Below are 21,239 nucleotides of genomic sequence, written 5' to 3'. Positions count from 1 at the left end.
CTGCGAAGATGACGTTGATCGGTTGCGGATGCACAGAGTGATATCCCGAAGTCAAGATATCTGTGACACTTATGCAACGTTCAAGGTTACGACGGATATCCGATATTTCACAATTATGACACACACAATATTTTACAATTCGTGATAATTTTTTCGACGCAAAAACTCACTTTTTTCAACACTCGAGAGAGAGACCAGCGACTCCGAGATCCGTACGCGTAGAAATGGCTACGATTCGAAATCTATCGAATGATGGCGCTGCGATTGTCGTTGTAACGAAACTATCGATATCTCGCAACGCACTTCACCCAATTCTCTACTCCAACTCCACGCGACAATTTGGTTGATATTTTCTCGCGGTTACGAAGTCGTATTGAGGTTAAGAACTGTCAATCACGTGTATACATCAAATAGCATCGAGTAGCGATAAAATATAAAAATGCCAGGCAGGAGTACGCAGAGACTAACATCCTTCCGAAACCCACGAGATCTGTCATTAAGTGGAAGTGAAAAGCCCAAAAAAATATATATACCAAATGTTAATGTGCAGAGGAACAAGAAAAAAGAGTAGGTACCTATATATTAAGTAATAGATTGTTTTACGACATGTATTATAAATGCTAAAGATAAATTCCTTTTTCAGCGAAGCGACAACAGTTAAGGTTGAGCCTACAAAACCAAATGACATAGATCGCGGAAGAGGACGAGGACGAGGAAGAGGAGATAGCAGGCATGGAAGAAATAAAACAAATATAATACAAGTATGTCCAATATATACTAAATGTTCAGCAATAATTTGTAGCATAAATCATGATAATGTTTCAACATATATATATATATATATATATATATATATATATATATATATATATATTTTAGTCTGCTGGTGTATGGTCAGAAGGAATAGCCAAAACAGCACCTACTGTTAGTGGAAGATCCTATGATTCCAGCAGTAGTAGAAGTACTGAAAAGTATCTAGAAAAATCAAAGCTAGATACGAATAAATTTATCACTAACACAGAAGAAGAAGAAAAATTGAAAAAGCTATTAAATAATGATCTTGATGATGATGCAAATCCTGATGATAAGTTGGATCCTATTTCACTGCCAAGGATTATAAAAGAATTTTGTGTCGAAGAAATTGACGAGAAACCAATCATCTCAGAAAATGGTGAAGGTAAGAAGATAATTTTTCCTGTAATTTCATCAAGTTCTTACATCTCTCTTTCACAGTTATAAATATAAAGAAAGAAGTTTTAAGCGAGCAAAATAAAGAGAAAGTTACCATTCCTCAAATAATTGAAAACAAGACTAATCCTTACGTATTAATGCAGGTAAGGTATATTCTCTTGCAACCAATTATCGATGTAATTACTGCTTAGTTTAAAAATTGAATCATAGTTTCCAGAATGTTGGCAAAATGTAGAATCTAATGAAGGATCAAAGTCCAAAGGATCAGATGACTCTAATACTTATAATGAAAATGACAATAAAGCAAAAAGTGAGTCTCATGGTTTGAATAGCTTAAACAGCGGTCTATTAGGCAAACTCGAAATTTTAAAGTCGGGTAAAACGAGATTATGTATTGGCGAAAAGTATTTTTTCATTGATATTAATGTACAGAAAGATTTCCAACAGGTAAATCATGTCTTAATAACTTAATTCTCAAGATATACAATATTTTATTGCAATTCTTTATAAAATTGTTATTATGTTTTAGGAACTTTTAGTTGCAAAAGTTGATACTGTATCATTAACCGGTGATCTCATCAATCTAGGTCCAGTGAATAACTATTTAAATTGTTTGTCAGACATAGAATCTCTGTTGAAATATTTATAAATCTACTTATATAAATGTAATCTTTAATAAATAGTTTATATAAAAGAAGGATATCAAGAGCTGGAAGAGATTTGTGAGCAATATGCAGATTATTTGTGAGTTATTTTGTATTTTCTTTTCCAGTGTACTAAAGAATATGTAAGTTATTAAATAAAATACATTGCATTCTGTAAATTCTGTATGGCGATTCTGATGTCTAGAAGAAATTAGGAGTCACTGTAAAATAGAAATGACTATATCATTCGGGGACATATTCTGAGGTTTCTGCAAAGTAGGTTTTTAATAGTTCTTGCATGAGTTGTGTGCCATAACATCATTCGATATGCTATTTATTGTATTTTCTAAACATTGCATTAACGCTAAACTTTATACAAATAAACACAAATCAATCTGTATACAAGCCCTACTCTTTTTTTAAAACATGCTTAGGAACTGAAGTGATGTATAACTGATATTATTTACGTCAGATTCTCAATAAAAAGAAAAAAAAATTGAGTCTTTACGTTACATTAACTTAAAAGTATCTGTATCAGCATGAATAAGTACACTGTGTTTACTATTACAAGATAATCATAATCTTTGTGAATATGAGGATTGTAAAAACTAGAAAATATCAATCATATTTTTCTCGAATGTCCTCATATGAAAATGATTTCACGATCTCTTCACGAATATCATTTGATTTTGTTCCGAAGAGATTGAGTGAACTATATATTGTATATATAGTATATTATGTATATATATATATATATATATATATATATATATATATATATATACATAATACATATAGAAATAATCATTTGTATGTTGATATGAAACGGAAGTTATCATATTTATAATAAAATTAGAATGTTTTGCGATACAGAGATATATTTATGACACATCACACATTATACTCAATCACTTCGTTCAATACTATGCCCCTTTTTCATACTTTTAAGTGCTTTCTCTCGAAGTTTCTTTTCCAGTTCTTCAGTATTACCTTCACTTACATCAGATTCATCTGATTCCGCAACCTTCTTCTTCTTATGCTTTCTATGCTTCTTATGCTTTTTGTGTTTCTTGTGCTTTTTCTCCTTCTTCTTCTTTTTCTCTTCTACTTCACTTTCCTAAAAAATATCAGGATTCAATAATATAAAAATATTTAAAGAAAACACATTGTTGTCTTCATAAAATTTACCTCCGATTCGCTGGTGCTAGTTTTTGCCTTTTTCTTACGCTTCTTTTTCACTTTCTCATCATCAGAGCTATCGTCAACTTTCCTTTTCTTTTTCGTATCCTTATCTCCGAGATCGTCATCCTCTGAGCTGGAATCTCGTTTGGATTTCTTTGATTTTGATTTAGATTCATCTTCACTCGTTGAATCCTTTCTGGATTTTCGTGATCTAGATTTTTCCTCCTCTGATGAAGTATCTCTCCTTTTTTTTATTTTTTTAGGTTCTTCATCGGAACTCGAATCTTTCTTCGATTTTCGAGATCTAGATCTATCATCTTCGTTTCTGCTTCTTTTAGATTTTTGCTCTTCCTCACCCGAAGAAGAATCTCTTCGTGATCTTTTTGATTTTTTCAATTCTTCCTCTATCTCCTTTCTTGAACGCTTTCGCGAATCACTATCGGCAATTTCGCGTTTTCTACTATCCTTTCTATCTTTGTTGCGATCATCCGTCGAATCTATCGTAAAAAAATGTTAAAATTAGGTTTATATAAATCGTATTAATATTTTTTATTCTATATAATTGTTTTTTCACACCAATTTAAAGAAAAGAAAAAACAACTTACCGGTTCGATTAGTGTCTCTAACTTTTTTATTTTTATCTGAATGCTTTTTGTCATCTTCAGAATCTGAACTAGATCCAGCTTTGCTTTTGTCAGATTTATCTTCATCCGTCGATGTTTTTCTCGATTTCTTCGGTTTTTCTAGCTTTCTCGGTTTTCTCTTGCCTGTAAAATAAATATATTAAAAAACGGAACATTGATATTTATTACACGTAAAGTTAATTAAAAGGTATATTTTACTTTCGCCATCACTATCTTCACTGTCCGTGGAACCATCACGCTTTTCTCTCTTCGTTTTTTTAGTCATTTCTGTAGATTTCTTAGATGAAGATTCTAGTGGTTTTTGAGCAGACTTTCTATCTTCTACTATTAATTTTGTCGTTTTCAAAGATTTCTCATCTTTTTTTAGAGGGAAAGAATCTCCAGCGGCGAAATTTGTTTCTCCAATTTTCGGTGATTCGTCCTTGATATCTTCCCTAAAAATAGGAAATGTCAAATAATTATAGCATCGATAATACATGTAGCACATCAAAAATATTATTCATGAAATAAATATTTTGCGACATACTTAATAGTTTGTTTAATTTTAATTGCTGCTGCGACGATGTCTTCGGTCTTCTTAAACGGCGAGGGTGTACGCGATAAGCTCTTTGAAAACTGGAAAAATGAAAAAAATGTCTTATAAAAGAATTTATCCTTATATATATATATATATATATATATATATATATATATATATATATATATTTTATAATATATGTTAACACATATAATAATGATATATATTTAAAAAATAATTATTATATAAAAATATATTGTACAGAAACGAATATTATATATTTTTTTATAGATGTATACATATTATGATATTTTACTTGATGATTAATGTAGAATTTATTAAACTTACCCTGTGTCTAGTAATAGGAAGAGAAGCAGCTTGAAGTTTCTTAGGAGAAACACTAGGTTCCGATTTTTTCGCGGCAACAGGTTCTATCTTTTTGATCTCCTTTTCCGGCCGCTTAGGTTGTTCCTCCTTCATTGTTTTCTCCTTTTCTTTTTTCTTAGAATCATCTGCGTGTTCACGTTCTCTTTCTCGCTTCTCCTGAGACGCTTTACGTTCAATCGATTTTCTGCAGACATAGAATATACATACACATATACAAGCATAATCTGTAAAAAGTTACTCAATGAATGAAAAACAAATACATCACACACAATATCTGTACTATACATATACACGCATATCCGCAGATTTATTATTATTATTATTATCATCCACCAGATTCCGTAAAACCAAGTATCGTGTTCAAAGTGAAAATTTCACTCACCTAAGTGACTCGTCCTCATTGCTAGAGGAACTACTCTCGCTACTTTCCGAGCTACTCGATTTAGACCGGCCGTTTCGCAATTCTTTTCGCGATCCTGTATCAGACGGTCTTTTAGTTTTCTCATCCACTTTCCTGTCCCTTGCCTTATCCTTGATCTCCTTCGAACGATCTGGAGACCGCTTCCCATCTCTCGAACGATCCACCGATGACCTCTGATCCTTAGATCTCGATCTACGATCTTTGGATCTAGATCGACGATCCTTATCCCGTCGTTCTCTGGAGCGCTCCCGCCTACTTGATCTGTCGCGCGAGGAAGATCTATCGTACCTGCTCGATCGATCCCGTCCGTCCGGCGAATGACGACGGCTGCCACGGCGATCGGGCGACCGACGTCTGTCTCGTCTCTCTGATGATCGCCTTCGACGATCCAACGATGATCTCCTGCGACGCCGATCTTCGGGGCTCGGTGACCTACGACGATATCTTGTCGGACTTCTTCGCGGAGGGCTGCTAGAACAATTTTTCATACACACGATATGTAAAAGATTTGTTTAATGTAAAGGAAAAGATAATAATAATAATATACTAACCTACGCCTATTAAGCGGTCTGCGTACAGAAGGTGGCCGCATGCCGCGGCTGCCGCTGTATCGATCCAATCTATCTCTTTCTCTCTCCCTTTCACGTTCTCGTTCCCGTCTCCTGTCGCGATCTCGATCTAATGATCTCCTAAAGAATATCGATAATTTATAAATTGAAAAAGGTCTCCAACAAAAAACACAAATACAATATTACACGATTAGCCCTCAAATAGAAAACTTTTCGGAATTTCAAAAATTCTCTATTCAATAGCCAATATTGTATTTACTTTTTTTTTTTTTTGCTAAAAAGCTTTAAATATCAATTCTCATTCAACCGCTTTCTATGCAAAAAGTAGTTGACTATACTCCGACACTTGCTCGAAAAGTGAAGAATCTTTCTTTGACTTCTCTAAGAAACTTAGAAGAAAGAGAGAGAAGTATCTCTTCAAATAAAATAAAGTAGATTATCATCAATTTAAGAATTTAATCGTTATAATTTAAACGTTTTAATTTTAAAAAGCCATATTGAAATCCAAATTTCAGTTAGCAGCGCGCAATATATCATCAATATATCTCGAACTTATAAATATATTTCTTAGACAACTTTTTATATATAATTTGTAAATCTTACCTTCGGTTTCTGTCTCGTGATCTATCACGTGATCTATCTCGTGATCTATCTCGGGACCTATCTCGCGATCTATCCCGTGATCTATTTCTGTCCCTATCCTTGGATCGACCTCTATCCTTACGTGGCGAAGGGCTTCTTCTCTTGGGAGCTGACTTTCTCTCTCGACTGGAATCGCTATCGCTACCGCTGTCATCCTTGTTGGTTTTTCGGTAAGATCTCTTAGCTTGCACGCCATCCTTCTTCTTTCGTATCTCAAAGTCGTTCTTATCTTTCGCATCTTTTTCTTCTTCAGATTCTGAACTGCTGCTCGTAGTACCGTCACGTTTTCTGTTAGAATCCCCATTATCTTTTCGTTTATCTGGAGACTTCGAGCGAGACTTGGAAGATTTTGAGTCACTCGAGTCAGATCTCGATTTCCTTGACTTGCTCCTATCATCACTCTTGGATCGCGATTTCTTAGATCGCGATCGCGATCGTGATCTCGATTTGGATTTACTTCGCTTTGACTTGATGCGATCTTGCGAGCGCGACTTGATTCTTCTAGATTTAGAGCGAGATCTTCGGGATCTTGACTTAGAACGGGACCGTCTCGATTTCGAAGCAGGCGATCGTGACCGACGCTTCGAATCCCGGCTAGGTGATTTGGATTTGGATTTCTTTGAACGATTCACCGGCGATTTAGATATAGATCGCGATTTCCTTACTGATTTATCCAGCGATTCTGGCGAAGGCGTGCGATTATTTCTCTTCTTTCCATCGGCAATGCTCATTAATTTGGCTTGTAATCTCGATATTGCTTCTGCGGCTTCCCTGCAAATATATAAAATTTTGATTTGTTTGTCGATAGTGTATTCCAATCATATGTAAATATCATATGTAAATATTATTTATATTGCTTACGGTTTAGTTTTAACTGGCATCAAGGGTATGGCATTTTCCGGTTGAGGCGAGTCTTTACGTTCAATCTTAGCGTCAGACATGTCTTTCCCGTTATCTTTCAATGAATTTTTACTTGGTGATCTTGAAATGGATCTTCTTTTTCGACTCGATCGATCGCGATCTCTGTGTCGATCCCGCGATCTGCTCCTTTTTCTATGTAAAAAATGTAAAATACAAAAAATATATAAATATAATAATATATAATTTTTGAAAGCTATATTTTCCTCAATGGTAGTAGTACCTGTCTCTATCACGATCCCTACTTCGATCCCTTCTACGCTCCTTCGATGAGCTGCTATCCTTCTCGTCCTTTTTCACTTTACTCTCCGCATCATCTTTTTCCTTTTCGCGTTCCTTCTCTTTTTCTTTCTCCGCCAACGATGCTTGAAGCTTCTCTTGTTCTTCCTAATTTGATATATTACAACATAATGTAAGCCTTCGTTATTTACACAAAATATTGTTTTTTTCACAACTAAATATAACTAAACTGAAATTGATGTCATCCATTACATTCAATTGAACATTTCTCTGAATGTCAAAATATAGTAATTCAATTGTTTATTTATCTTTTAGAAAACTTCATGAAATACTTATACAAATATATATCAATGTCTTGGAATACGTATATAGATATACTAAATCAAAATAAAATATATGCAAATTGACTAGTCAAATATTCTCATGGATTGATTGTAAGACATAATCAAAAATATCAATTTGCTTACTATTTATGCTTTTTATGTTCCATGGCCTTTAAAGTTATACATAATGCAATATGCAAATATTAAACATGGCTAATGTATAGTAATTTTGATATATACTTAACAACAATAACAATATAGTAAAATTTATCATGTAAATGCGTCACATATAAGTGCGTTTGTTAAATATTTAGTAAGTAAAAATTATATACAATATTATTACACAAAATCACAATATTAAATATATATTTAACCATCAAATAGCCATATTTAATATGTTTACGAATACAAGTTTAAAAAAATAACAATTGATAATTACCAAACGCTTTTTAATCTGATCTTTTTTTTGTTGCAAGAAAGCCTCGGGAATACCCGTAACACTTTCTTGAGCAGAGACTAGAAGGTCCCATAATTCACCCATGAAAGCACGGGCATTCCTGCCGTTCAGGAAACCTGTGAGGTTGATCTGCATTTTTCGGGGATCGGGAAACTGTAAAATATATAGCAAACAAATTTAATTCTCTATACGCAAGACCAACAAAAAATAGTACATCTAAACAAAATTTAATAATAAAAAATAATATATACTGCATTAAATTTTGATTAAGATTTGTCAAAAAATTCTTGTATTCCTATTCTGTTATCTAAACTGCTTTTCCCCCTCGAAAAAGCAGATATTTATTATTTAGTCTAAGTGTGCCTTACCACCTTATTAATGCCGCTGATTCTTTTGTACCTGTATTAAAAAAGTTACATGCTGGAGGAGAAAAAAGAATTATGATGGATTAAATAGCGCAAGTAGCACAAAATAGATCAATACCTCATCATTCTTCATTAATCTTAATATTTACACCATTATGGTGCGTATGTGTGTATGTGCTGAAACGAGAGAAAAGTATATATCTCGAATATCCGGCGAAAATTATCCGCCTGAAAATTGTAGAGATAATGTCGTATAAAAGGATCACCTTTTCACCAACCTGTGACAGTGACAAAGAGTCAAACATCATGTGTAGGGATACCACCGGGCGCTGTTTTCGCCTGAATCATGCCGATACGTGACCGACAGTATGTCCGGAAGAAAATCGAAGTCCTTTGCGAACCGAGGTCCGATGTTAAGTAAGCAGTGGCGCTCGATTTCACCTTTTCGGACTTCGACATCGGTGATTCCAACGAAGAAACTGTAGCTCGCGGCACGAGATGAAGCTTCCAAAAGTCCCAAAATGCCATCAGGAGAGGGATGACACCATCAGGAAACTGAAGATCGTTGGGTGATCCTCGAAAGCTGTAAAGCTTTCGAAATCCCGTAGCTCACGGCGATGAACTACCTCGGTCGAGGTAACTGGACAAACAGAAGTGATGTCCTTTGCAGCGATGACGGTCGACACTGCACGGCAAGACGGCTCGCGTGCGGCTCCGGAAAGGGATGCGAGAAGCAGGAATCAGGAACATGATGTGACGAAAGAATCATCGCTGGTGAGTCGACGACATGGATGACGTTGACCTGTAGTAGTTGCAGTGATGACGTAGCTGCTGAAGTTGAAGATTTGCGGCGGTTCTAAGGTGACGTTGAGATACCAACTGCCACCACAGCTGACATTAGGGCTGACGGCTGATAGAAAGGCAGCCAATCGGATGTAGAGAGGAGCACATCCGAATGCCATTTGGACAAAAGGGTTGAGCCCCACCAACGGTCTCTACTTATACTAACGGGGAATTCAAACATATATGATAAAGATTGACTTTATATAGTTTGATATGACAGGATCAGCTACAGATCAATTTTTCTGTTTTTTTTTTTTCTTTCTTTCTTTCTTTCTTTCTTTTGTCGAAAGAGGATATGCTTGGAAGGGAATATATGGATTGATTAAAAACGAGGAATACTGAAGGACGATGAAATTTATGGAAATCAAACAAAAAAAAAAAGAAAAAAACAATGTGGCAAGTAAAATAGAAGATAACATCTGCCTCATTGCTTGTGTTATCCAAACTCAGCATGTCATGTAAAGTTTGGATAATGAATGCTTGCAATTTGTACAAAAACATCGTGCTGAAATAATGTATATTTAACGGTTTCCTATAATGATGAGGGGAAAAAGCCAAGTGAACGCATTATATTGACATTTTTTGCTTTTTCATAAGCTAGTTGCATTTAATGATAAAAATCTATTCCTAATCAAATTTTGCTTGATTAAATGCAATATATCTCTTACCTTCTCCTCAAGCTGATTATACACAAACTCTACCACAACATCGTCTTCCATTCCAAGAATCTGCGTAATCTTTGTTGTGATCCATGGTTTAATAACATCAAGTTTTACTTTGCTCATATCCACCTATGATAAACACATTAAACCTTTATAGTATCTCATAATTTTAAATACTATAAATCAATAACATTTATAGACTATTTAGATTACAGTAAATGTATAACAGATATAAACATTTTCAGAGAGTATAACATTTTTTTTAATAAAAAAAATATATTAATTACTTTCTGTGTTAATGAATCTCCAAATTTCATTTGCTTAAGAAGCTTCTTTTCCTTGTCGCTGAATCTTGTATCCTGCGAAGCAGTTGTCCCCTAAAAATAAAAATATAGACAAGAGAATGAAAGATAATAAAAAATTCCATATAAAAAATAAATTAAATTAAAAGTTGTAAATTATCATTGTCTAAAAATATTCTTGGTTGACAAATCAGTTGATTATTTCTTAGCAAGAATATAGAAGGTGACCATGATTTGATTTCTGGCAAACTTCCAATTTTCCTGTCCAATGTTCAAATTGATAATTTATTGATGTTACGTTTCTCTTTTCAAAGTTAAATGAAAAAAATAAAAAAATAACGTTTTATCATTCATTTGCATGATAAGCTACTTTGTACAGAAGTCTATTTTTAGTCATTAAAATGAAAATTGCTAATGACTTGAATTGAAATTATTGAGGGGAAAAAAGAAAATTTCATCGAAGATTATGTAAGAAAATAATGTAAGATACTAATGCTGTTTCACTTACTGTGTACATCATCTTGGCAACGTGCAGCACGAGCCCGGAACTCCGCAAAGAGACGGGTTGTACCTAGTCGGTGGAGTGCCAATCGAAAGTTTTTCTCTCTGTGATAAGAAATTAAATTGAAATGGTCAAAAACACTATTCTCCAGCGATCGGCACAAAAGTTCGATGAGCGCATTTACGAATAAGATACCTAAGAACCATACACGGACGCGGAAACGATGCAGTCCACACTAATATGGCGGCCGTGCCGTTAGAACACGCAAGAGAAGTTGCGCGCGCAACGGCCATGATGCACAAATACTATAGGATATATTCCGATAGATCTAAAACCAGAAACAAGAGATATTCATGGGGATGCTTGGTATTACGAAATAAAACTTAAAAACTTAAAATTTCAGAAAATATTATTTTCGAAGATTAAGAAAAATGAAACTGTATAAAAATTTTTAAGATAGAATATTTCAAAAGTATGTTTATTAAAGAAATACAATTTACATCGCATGTATTTAGGAATATACAATTCATAAAACAGAATTACACATTTTTGTTAATTTTTATTTCATCATTATCACAGTTAAACTTGAAATAAAACAGATCATCGTTTACTATACATATCAGAAGAAAAAAAAGGAAAAAAAATGCACAAATATATAATTTAAACCTTTATAATATTGCCAAATTGTTCTGCTAACAAAATAGCAGTTTTATGTAGCTGGATGAAAAGGATTCTTACAACTTATCGAGGATTACAAGTTTTTGTAATATCAATGTAATATAAGTACGGTAGACTACGTGTAATATTTGGTTCAAAGAAAATATTGTAGCATAGCATTTTATCGTACTCATCTACACAGATCATTATTATTTGAGAACTCTGATATAGCAGAGATTAATATAAAGATCATATATTTTATAACATGAAATAGGCTATTTCCTATATGGCTAAGATCTCTGGAAACTTAATCATCAATCAAAAGGCTGCATCATTTCTATTGTTTTTTTCATTACATTTTTTTTTACAGCTTTTAATTGTCATCCAGAATTAATGCGATTTACGCAACTTCGCCACTTTTTCGAAAATCTTCACATTGTTTTGTAACCTAATTCAAAATGAGTGACAATGAAAATAACAGTTTTGTTATTAATTTTTAGTTAAGTTTTGTACATTTATATACCTACATTGCAAAGTCTGGCTACTTCCTCATTTCCGCATACGAACAATTTCCCCCAAGTGCATTTTTTCGTTTCAGTAATCGATCGTAACACACGTGAATTCTTAAATGACATGGCAAAATAATCATTGGAAGAGCATAAAGCCATTTTGCTGCACATCTTTTCGCTATTTATCTGCTTTCTTAGCATGTTTATTATACTCGGTCCATAAATTTCTATCAGCGCATTGCACTGCAGATTAAAATTTCATTTTTATTACATTTCATGTAATTTAGCTATATGAAATTGACTTCTTAAAAAATCATTAAATACCTTATCTCGTTTATTCGCAGGTAGATATTTGCACACTTTTTCAACAACTTTTTCAATTTCAGCATCAACCTTTGAATTACCCAACAACTTGTCAATTTCTGATATAATTGCTCGACATAAGGCACATTCTGCTACAGATTCTGTAGAAACAAATTGCATCAAAATATATATTTCCACATACATCGTTAAAAATTATATAATTAATATTTTCCCTGGAATTATACCTTGAATTTGTATCATGCTGATTTTGCAAAGGCCAAGCAAGGTACATGCCTCTTTAGGACTAACATCATCTGCTAGAATACTTATTACAGCATCAGCATATTCATCCACAAACTGATTACAGTCCTTGGCAACTGTTTTCGGTAAATGATTGCATACACCATGTACCGCTTTTTCAATTTCATCTCGCGTCTTATTTTTACGAATAACTTTATCAATATATTGCATTGCAAATTCACAAATTGTGCATACTCCATCATCTAAAGTATTCTCGGACTGAACTGTGGGTAATGGATAATTGGGTATCTCGTTGGTTACTGAAATGTTCAAAGAACGAGATTAAATAATTTCTCAAAAATATTTGTATTAATCATAAATGACAAGTACTCATCATTTATGTAAATTCTACCAAAAAAAACTTACATATTTCTCTGTCCTTTTGAATAATATAATTATGCTTTGGACCAGGATCTTTGGTCTGGTCACATAATTTAAGATAAACACATACTTCTGAGGGTGTCAAGTCTGCAAGCAACATTTCTATAAGCTCTTTGCTGTATGCCTTCACAAAATCTGTGCATTGGTCAGTCAAGCTACGTGGCAAGTGATTACACAATTTATCTAATTCAGCTTCAATGTTAGCCTAAAATGTAAGTTATATGGAATAGATTGTATATTAAAATCATAATTATTGCAAACTTATGATAAGTGACAAACTAATACCTCAGTTTTATTGTCTTTGATAGCATTATAAATTTGCGTCACTGCAAGCAGACAGAGTGGACAACCTGGTTTATCTTGTACTTCCTGAATGATGAAACTTTTAGGAATTTTTTCCAGTTTATCAAAAAATGCTTCCGATGGACAAATATGTATCATAGGACACACCTTAAATGATAGAATATTAAATTATACCTTACAAATCTTATGCTGTAAAATGTAAAAAGAGACTTACCTGTGATGGATCAATTTCTTGGGCAAGTATGGCCACAATTGCATCTCCATAAAGATCTACAAATTCTTGGCATTTACCTTCAATGGAAGGTAATTTTTTACATATTGTCCCAAGGACTTCCTTCACTTTCTCCTTAAATTTTTTAATATGTTTATTATTTTTATAAATTTACATGTGTTACATTGTCAATTTATAAAAATTAATATTTTAATATTTTTTACCTCAATTGCAGGATTTGTAACAGTATCTTGTATATAATGTAACAAATATTCACACAGTGCACATGCTTCCTTTCCATTAACACTTTCGACTTGCAGCAAAGGAAAAGGAGCTAATCTCTCAATTGGCAATTGCATTTCTTCAGCTTCCGATTTTTGATGATCCTTGCCAATAGTTACTTCAATTTCTTTTTGATCTTGTTTGTTATTATTCATTATGCTCATTCCCACTTTTGCTACTTTTTCTGGGACTAAAGGCCAAATTGGTGCCTGTTTTAATGCAAAGTAAAATAAAATGTAGCTAGTTCTACTTTACTCTAAAAGATATATTAATTATAAAATTTAATAATATATTTATATATTATTACTTACTTGTATTGTTTTGCCAGGACTAGGACAAATACCAGATAATTGACAGACAACATTGCTGTTCAATCCTTTCGTGAGATATTCATAAATTTGTTGATAATATTCATCAACTATGGCTTTGCACTAAAAAAAATTATTATATTTTATAAAGTGTTCTTATATGCACACATACATGTAAAATATATCTATTTATTTAAACTACAAACCTCATCAGCAAAAGATTTAGTTTGCTTACAAAGACCCAAAAGAACTTGTTTAAATTCTATCTCTGTAGTGTTTGCAACTAAAAGATCTTTCAAATGACCTACAAGTTGCTCACATAGCTTGCATGGAAGATCATCTCCAATTTCTACCATGCCAACACTTGATAGTGGTGTTATCTCTACATTTGGAACCTGATCAATGTAGAATACATTTTAACAAATAATTCTTAAGTTATTCAAAATATGATTAATATACTTACTGCATCAGTGTCTTCATGTTTATGGTAATTATTACTGCACTGTCCTGATAAGTGACATATGTTATCCGCGTTGAAATTATTTTGCAGATGATCGTAAATGGCATTAAAATGAGTTATGATAATGGCTGAACAAGAATCCGAAAAAGAATCAAATTTGCCGCAAATATTCAAAAATTGCAGAAGCATCGCATCTCGCGATGTACGATGTAATTTATTTTCCATATACTTTGCTATTGTATAGCATTTAGTGCATTCATCAGGCTCAAGTTCGTCATTCTTCAGTAAAACTGACTTTATTTTCTTGTTGTCGTCCTAAAAATGCAACACTTTTCATCAATTTTTTTTGCCATCATATTGATGCATGACTAACATAATAGTACAATATTTAATGATAAACAGTCTTTATCAGGGCTATTATTTACCAAATAGGCAGATAAAATTTAATACATTATTTATAACATTACATACATTATTTATAACTTTATTATCGGAAAATTAATTAAGTAAAATAATGATTATGTAGAGATATTATTTATCACAGACTAAGTTTCATAGTAATCTAATCTTGAAAAAATACTCATAAGAAAATGATACAAGACATATATGTATGTGTCAATAGGTCATTTGATGATTGACAATTGATATAATTGATTCATTTTGAAGAGGGGTTGACTAATTTTTGCTTAATAGAAGCAGGAAAATAAATTTAAATACACAGAATTGAAATTATATGATTAATGTGTTTACCTTTGTTGATATTTGATACTGTGAAAGCAATTCGTCAATGTGAGCATTGTTGCAAAGTCCTGCGACAGAACAAACCACAGATGGATTCATTTGGGATGCCAATGTTTCCACAAGTTCAGGGATAAATTGATCAACAATGTTGATGCATTCCTTAACAATTGGTTTAATATGAATTAATTTGCAACTGCCTTCAAAAACATCTTTCAAATCTTGTTGAGTCTGATTACTCTCCAATTGATCCCGTGCTTGTTGCACCATATCTTTGCAAATTCCACATACACTGTCATTATCATCTGGAACTTCTATTTGTTCCCAGTATCGATGAATACAATGTTTAACAGCACTGCATCCTTTAGCTGTCCTATTATTAGAGTATTAATTAACATTATATTTTGTCACAATAATATTGAGTACAATACAGAAATATTAATATGATAAAGATATCCAATTAAAATAAAAAATATTTCTTATTTTTATCTCTTTATTTCTTATTAGATATTTATCTAGAAAAATTAAATTTTATACCTTAATATATATGCACTCTACCTCATATATTATAAATATGCAGCAAGAACACAATATATATTTTAAAAATGCTTTATAAATCAATTTTCTCTATCTACCCTATCTATACATAAAATTTATATTATATTATAAACAATTACTGAAACTTACTTTAAATTTTCACACCAATAACTTGGACCCCATGAACATTCGTCTGAACCCAAAAGATGGGAATCATTTTTTGGTTCAGCAAATATGATTACTCCAGCTGTGGATACTGAAAATGAAAAAAATGTATTTATATAATTTTCTATAATTTTATTCTATAATCTAAGTAACATTAAATTTTTGTATTAAGTTGAATCGCTGAAGTCAAGTTATGCCAGATTCAAGAACACGCATGATAGCATAATATCATTATCCTCTAACGATGAGTAATCTGTAAGAGGAAGAACTGTTCTCTTTTAAAGCTAGTGATTGTATTCATAGAAATCATGAGTATATTTTAAGACAAGGAATTTTAAAACAGAATCATTTTACATGATACAAAAACATTATTATCATATCATTGATAAACCTTAAAGTTAACATAATCAATGATGACTATTATCGCCCGACACAGTGTATTCACAATCTAAATTGATGACCTACAAGTTTTAAACCGACTGAGTCATTTTATTCATTCTAGAAAATAGTGCCTTTGCAATGAGTAATGTGAAACGCGAGTAACCGGCGACACAAAAAGGACAGAGCATTAAGAGAGCGAGATGAAAAAAAGTGAACAAAAGATGAAGAAAAGCAGGCTATATCGAAAAAAAAAGAAAAAAAAATTAACGAAACCGATATGTATAAGCGTTAAATAAAATTAAATGACACTCAGATAGCTAGAGCCAAATGTCGCAATGTTTACAAAATCAAAGCACAAATATAAAAGTGCGCGCGAGTGAGCAGCGCTGGCTGCTGAAAAACATTCCAGAGGGAAGTGCGCACATTGGAAAAATACCGCTGCGAAATAATAAAGGCAACACGAGGCATGTTATCGCCGAGGAAAATGCTATCGCGGTTTCTCGTACGAGAAAAGCATGGAATGATCGAACGATATCGGTCTCGCTTTATAAGCAAAACTCACCAGCTAGAATCGCGCTGAACGCGATCAGGAACTCCTTCATGCTTCCAAGACGGCTCGACTCGCGACTGTCAGTCGGAAGTCGTTAACACGTAGTAACACGACGAAGACAATCGAATTTTTTTTTTTGTGCGAATTTATGGGCCGCGGACGTTATATCGATATACGCGTAAGAGTAATCTCATCCACGGGAAAAATAAACGCGCCACTCGATCAATCCAAATCCGATCGTCACAGATGTTGAACGGTAAGTGATGATGAATCGCAACGCGATCACACGTTTCCTCGAGACTCTCGAGAATCAGAACGCCACTCTTCGGTACAAAAAGCTCGGCGATACTCGGCAACGTTCGGCAATGTATCACCAATACGTACATGCATACATACACGCACTCACACGCTATCGATCTATCACGAAACCAATAACAATGATGTGTTTTGTTCTCGATCCGCAGAGGATATTTTTGTCATAAGACTACCACATTAGATGACTAGACACAAATGTAAAAGCGCAATAATTTGGAAAATAATAATTTCGGTAAGTTACATTTTTTTTTCTGCTGCAGAGAGAGAGAGAGAGATAAAATCATCATTGCGTATCTATTGTCACGAATTAATAATAAAGAGATCACTTATATCACTATATATTTATAATATATATGAAGAGAAGAGGGAGGGGGGAGATCTAAAATTATGGGCATTATGCCTGTCGGATTTTTCCATTAGCTGTCATTTTTCTACATATAGTATATAGTAGAATTTTTCTCTCTATATAATTAATATTAAAAACAAATGACTCGTAATGTTTTGACGGAATATACACAATCGTGATATAAGCAATCTCCCGATACCGAGTTTACCGTCAAATTTAATCAAACTGATACACAAGATCAGCTGATCGAAAGATACGTACGCTTGGATTGATTGTTTCCAATGTTTGCACAGTTCTTATCTCGAAAAACACGCTTATATATTTAATATTTGTTATCATCGGTATTTATTTCCGCAAAATTCTCATATTCTTGTAATATTTTATAATCTTTATATAATCTTATAAATTTTTTTATATTATAACTATGTGAGTGTGTGTGTGTGTGTGTACTCTAACATTCTAGAATTCAGACACAATGAAAAGAATAAGAAATATAAGATTAAATCAAAAGAATTGTAAAACATTAAGCTCATATCATTCATGTATTGAAGATTGAGATGGAAGATGATGAATGAAGGCAAAGAAGCTTCTTTTATTCTGATTAGTTAAATTTCAATTTTTGTGACATGTTGACTCCTGACTATTGACATCATTACACAGCTTGTATACGTCAAGCGTGAACTCTGCAGCGTAATCTATTGATGGATCATATGCTTTTAGAAAACTTGAATACTTGTGATCCACGAATGGGCCACGTGTGTATAAATACACGTGAGCCACAACTCAATGCGTGTAGTATAAACCCTATAGTTTGATTTACGAAGGATTTATACAGCAATCAACATGTTAATCTTCAATCTTTAATTTTCAATGCGGAATCTAATATTGAATAAAGAATCTTCATATAAAGATTTTTGAAACATATAAAAAGATTACAAATAATATATAAGATATGTTATAAATAATAAATAGTTAATAATTAGTTGATAGTTTAATAAATAATGACTACAGAGAAAAAAAATTATATTGATATAATTCAAGTTACGTGAAATTACAATACTTCATTATATGCATTATAAAAATATATAATCATACTATATATTTTTATAATGCGTATAATGAAGTAAATTTCACGTAACTTAAATTACAATATAATTTTTTTTCTCTGTCGTCATTATTTATTAAACTATCAATTTAATTATTTATTATTCATTTACTACTCATTTATTCATTTACTATTTATTTATTCATTTATTTTCTTTTTTTATTCATTGTAAGTTATATAACGCTCTTGAGAAAGATGAATGTCAGACAGTAATAATAATTCTGTATTGAGTTAGCGTTAGGACATTGAATAATATTATATAACATAGATATGTTGGATAATTTAGAAATATTATATTCTGGAAAACATAATGACACGAAGCTACTCTCAACAAGTTTCCGTGGTGTAGTGGTTATCACATCCGCCTAACACGCGGAAGGTCCCCGGTTCGATCCCGGGCGGAAACATTTTTGGTTTTAATTACTATAAAATTTGCAAATAATAATTTAATTTATTTTTGACACACACGGTATGGCAGAAACTTACAATTAGAAAAATAAATATGCGGAGAATATTTCTATTAAACGTTACTTCTACTCGCACAAAAATTTGAAGAACTCAGAGTTATATCCGGGATTAAAAAGTAAATAATATTTTCTGAAAGAGAAGATTCGTGTTGAAAAAAATAATCAGACTGATTTTTTAAATAGAATTTCTTTTGTCTGAACGTCGAAACTGTGACGCGATTTGAACCTTGGAATCTTATTATCACACAAAGAGATTACACGTGATTCATTCGTACTGTATTTGTTTATGTCAATAAAATGATAAAATATAAATCAATATTTATTGCTTATATCATGAAAGTAGAAAAGATAGATATAATAAATAATCAATCGTTGATCAGATGTAAGATTGATATGATAAAGAGAATTTTTATAAAATATCTGATACAAATGTATTTCTCTTGGTTTAAATTTACATGTCTGTATTCCATCAGTGCATTTCTATAATTCAGAAATATATATATATAAATATCATCTGTATCACTGGTAACAGGAAAATGATACGAATATTTGAGCTCTTATCTGCTTTCGTTAAATTTATCGGTTCACGATATGTACGTGACTGACTTGTTATGAAAGAAACACCGAATTTATCATATCAATTTAGCGAAATTAAACCGAAGCAAATTGCAAACCAATTCTTGAATATTCACATCGATAACGCAACTTTATTATTCCGCAAATTATATTTTACTTTTATTGCGTAATTACATTTTTACATAGAAAGTTTAGTAAAATTTGTCAACATTATTTCATACATTTATCATATATTGATAACAATATCGACTGGCTCATTTTCCTTATCTTGTGAGTTCTGGAATTCTGAAAGATGAACGCTTGTTTTGCGAACTGATTGCAGATAACGACTTTATTATCGCAAAAAGATATATTCGGGACTATGCTAATAAAGTGTATTTTAGAGTTTTAGATTGGAATTAATTATATTGAAAAAAAATTCAATTGTATAAATTTTGGGATATTATTACCAAATTAATATTTCGCGAAAAATCCTGTCGCATAAAATTTTAGTGCTGTATTTGTAAGTATTTTTTATGGTTATTGTATGCATATATACTGAGTGCCAAACACATTATAAGATTGAAATCTATTGAAAGTACATCCATTTTTCTTTTCAAAACGTAAGTAAAAATCTCTTATTCCTTGTTACAATATAGATATATTATTCAAAATGTCACGAAAAAAATAATTTCATTAAAATATCTCAAATATATAAATAAGATTTTGAGACATCTATTTTAACGAGATCCTAGACAGATACCCCATTACAATAAAAAATAAACGTCTCTCCATTTTTTATCTACGATTATATCAATCCTAAACATTCAAAGAGAGTCTCTCGAAAATATATGTTCCTCGAGATCACATTTAATTATGAGTTCTGTGATTGTGCAATTTCCTTCCACCACGAATGTTCGTAGACAATATCTGGCAACGCGAGAGCGATAAATCAAGAAACTTTACAGGATTATAGCAGGGTTATTAGCATTATTTTGCTAGTAAAGTAACCACGTGCTTCGGCGTGCACGTGTCCGTGCAAACTCTCCGCGCGCTCGCAGATCAACCAACGTGCATCCCCCCCCCATCGTTCGTTACGTAAATTTATTCGGGACCCTCCGCGACCGGCGTTGTGTTGAGATGTTGTCGCGATATACAATGCAGTTCGCGGGACACTCGCACGATACCGCCGAGCGAGAGAATGTCCCGTTCTCCTATGCTAGTGTAGGAGAAAAGGGAAACGCGGTCTCTTCGCTCCGAGAAGCACGCTCGTATTTTCCTAACATTATTCCGGAGTTTGAGCTTCGATTCTCTCACGAACGGTACGACGATTTTGCATTTGGCGCTGCGCGTGTTCAAACAGTGTTTGTATATAATATTCTTTTCTCGAATGTTTGCCGCGTTTGTTTATCAGAGGGTTTACCTTTCGATATCAAATGTATTACTGCTCGTATCAAAAGATTAAGCTTGGTCTAATTAAAAACTTTGCACGCCACCTGTTGTAGATATTGAATGTAAGATGATTTTCGAATATTTAAATTAATTTATTAATTATGT

The 21,239-nt window shown here is 32.6% G+C and overlaps 3 protein-coding genes and 1 non-coding gene across 10 annotated transcripts in view; 2 read left to right on the top strand and 2 right to left on the bottom strand.

Moving 5' to 3' along the window:
* The first annotated feature begins 290 nt into the window (after positions 1-290).
* On the top strand, positions 291-2,014 carry LOC126855851 (uncharacterized). Its single transcript, XM_050603868.1, has 6 exons — positions 291-567; positions 644-761; positions 880-1,177; positions 1,234-1,334; positions 1,402-1,638; positions 1,721-2,014. Exons 1-6 carry the CDS (start codon positions 440-442, stop codon positions 1,838-1,840), a joined length of 1,002 nt encoding a protein of 333 aa, XP_050459825.1. The 5' UTR covers positions 291-439; the 3' UTR covers positions 1,841-2,014.
* On the bottom strand, positions 1,564-11,074 carry LOC126855833 (serine/arginine repetitive matrix protein 1-like). Of its 6 annotated transcripts, none has more exons than XM_050603831.1 (17): positions 11,005-11,074; positions 10,816-10,913; positions 10,293-10,382; positions 10,012-10,134; positions 8,118-8,288; positions 7,339-7,502; positions 7,059-7,250; positions 6,159-6,968; positions 5,538-5,675; positions 4,948-5,457; positions 4,527-4,749; positions 4,188-4,276; positions 3,860-4,095; positions 3,623-3,784; positions 3,024-3,514; positions 2,836-2,952; positions 1,564-1,822 (listed from the first exon to the last, which is right to left on the bottom strand). In XM_050603831.1, exons 2-17 carry the CDS (start codon positions 10,825-10,827, stop codon positions 1,808-1,810), a joined length of 3,543 nt encoding a protein of 1,180 aa, XP_050459788.1. In that variant the 5' UTR covers positions 10,828-10,913; positions 11,005-11,074; the 3' UTR covers positions 1,564-1,807. The 6 variants fall into 6 exon arrangements, with proteins under 6 accessions (XP_050459788.1, XP_050459789.1, XP_050459786.1 ...); XM_050603832.1 differs by lacking the exon at positions 1,564-1,822 and adding an exon at positions 1,930-2,056; XM_050603829.1 differs by lacking the exon at positions 1,564-1,822 and having other exon boundaries at positions 2,696-2,952.
* Positions 11,075-11,266: 192 nt separating this feature from the next.
* Positions 11,267-21,239, bottom strand: part of LOC126855837 (prosaposin) — a 47,459-nt gene continuing 37,486 nt past the window's right edge. Inside the window, exons 1-14 of one of the 2 annotated variants that reach the window (XM_050603839.1) lie at positions 16,907-17,218; positions 15,949-16,054; positions 15,274-15,634; positions 14,527-14,838; positions 14,270-14,458; positions 14,067-14,186; positions 13,698-13,964; positions 13,477-13,608; positions 13,245-13,409; positions 12,945-13,164; positions 12,524-12,838; positions 12,300-12,439; positions 11,994-12,218; positions 11,267-11,914 (exon numbers count right to left, since the gene is read on the bottom strand). In XM_050603839.1, the coding sequence (XP_050459796.1) occupies positions 11,867-11,914; positions 11,994-12,218; positions 12,300-12,439; positions 12,524-12,838; positions 12,945-13,164; positions 13,245-13,409; positions 13,477-13,608; positions 13,698-13,964; positions 14,067-14,186; positions 14,270-14,458; positions 14,527-14,838; positions 15,274-15,634; positions 15,949-16,054; positions 16,907-16,946 (2,640 nt within the window). In that variant the 5' untranslated portion in view covers positions 16,947-17,218 and the 3' untranslated portion in view covers positions 11,267-11,866. Of the gene's footprint in view, positions 11,915-11,993; positions 12,219-12,299; positions 12,440-12,523; positions 12,839-12,944; positions 13,165-13,244; positions 13,410-13,476; positions 13,609-13,697; positions 13,965-14,066; positions 14,187-14,269; positions 14,459-14,526; positions 14,839-15,273; positions 15,635-15,948; positions 16,055-16,906; positions 17,219-21,239 lie in introns of those variants that run through there. The other variant, XM_050603840.1, reaches the window with a different exon arrangement.
* On the top strand, positions 18,995-19,067 carry Trnav-aac (transfer RNA valine (anticodon AAC)). Its single transcript has one exon. It is a non-coding gene; the product is annotated as a tRNA-Val (tRNA).

The sequence above is a fragment of the Cataglyphis hispanica genome, chromosome 17 (assembly GCF_021464435.1).
Source record: "Cataglyphis hispanica isolate Lineage 1 chromosome 17, ULB_Chis1_1.0, whole genome shotgun sequence".
NCBI lineage: Eukaryota > Metazoa > Arthropoda > Insecta > Hymenoptera > Formicidae > Cataglyphis > Cataglyphis hispanica.
This window is presented reverse-complemented; position numbering and strand designations above follow the sequence as displayed.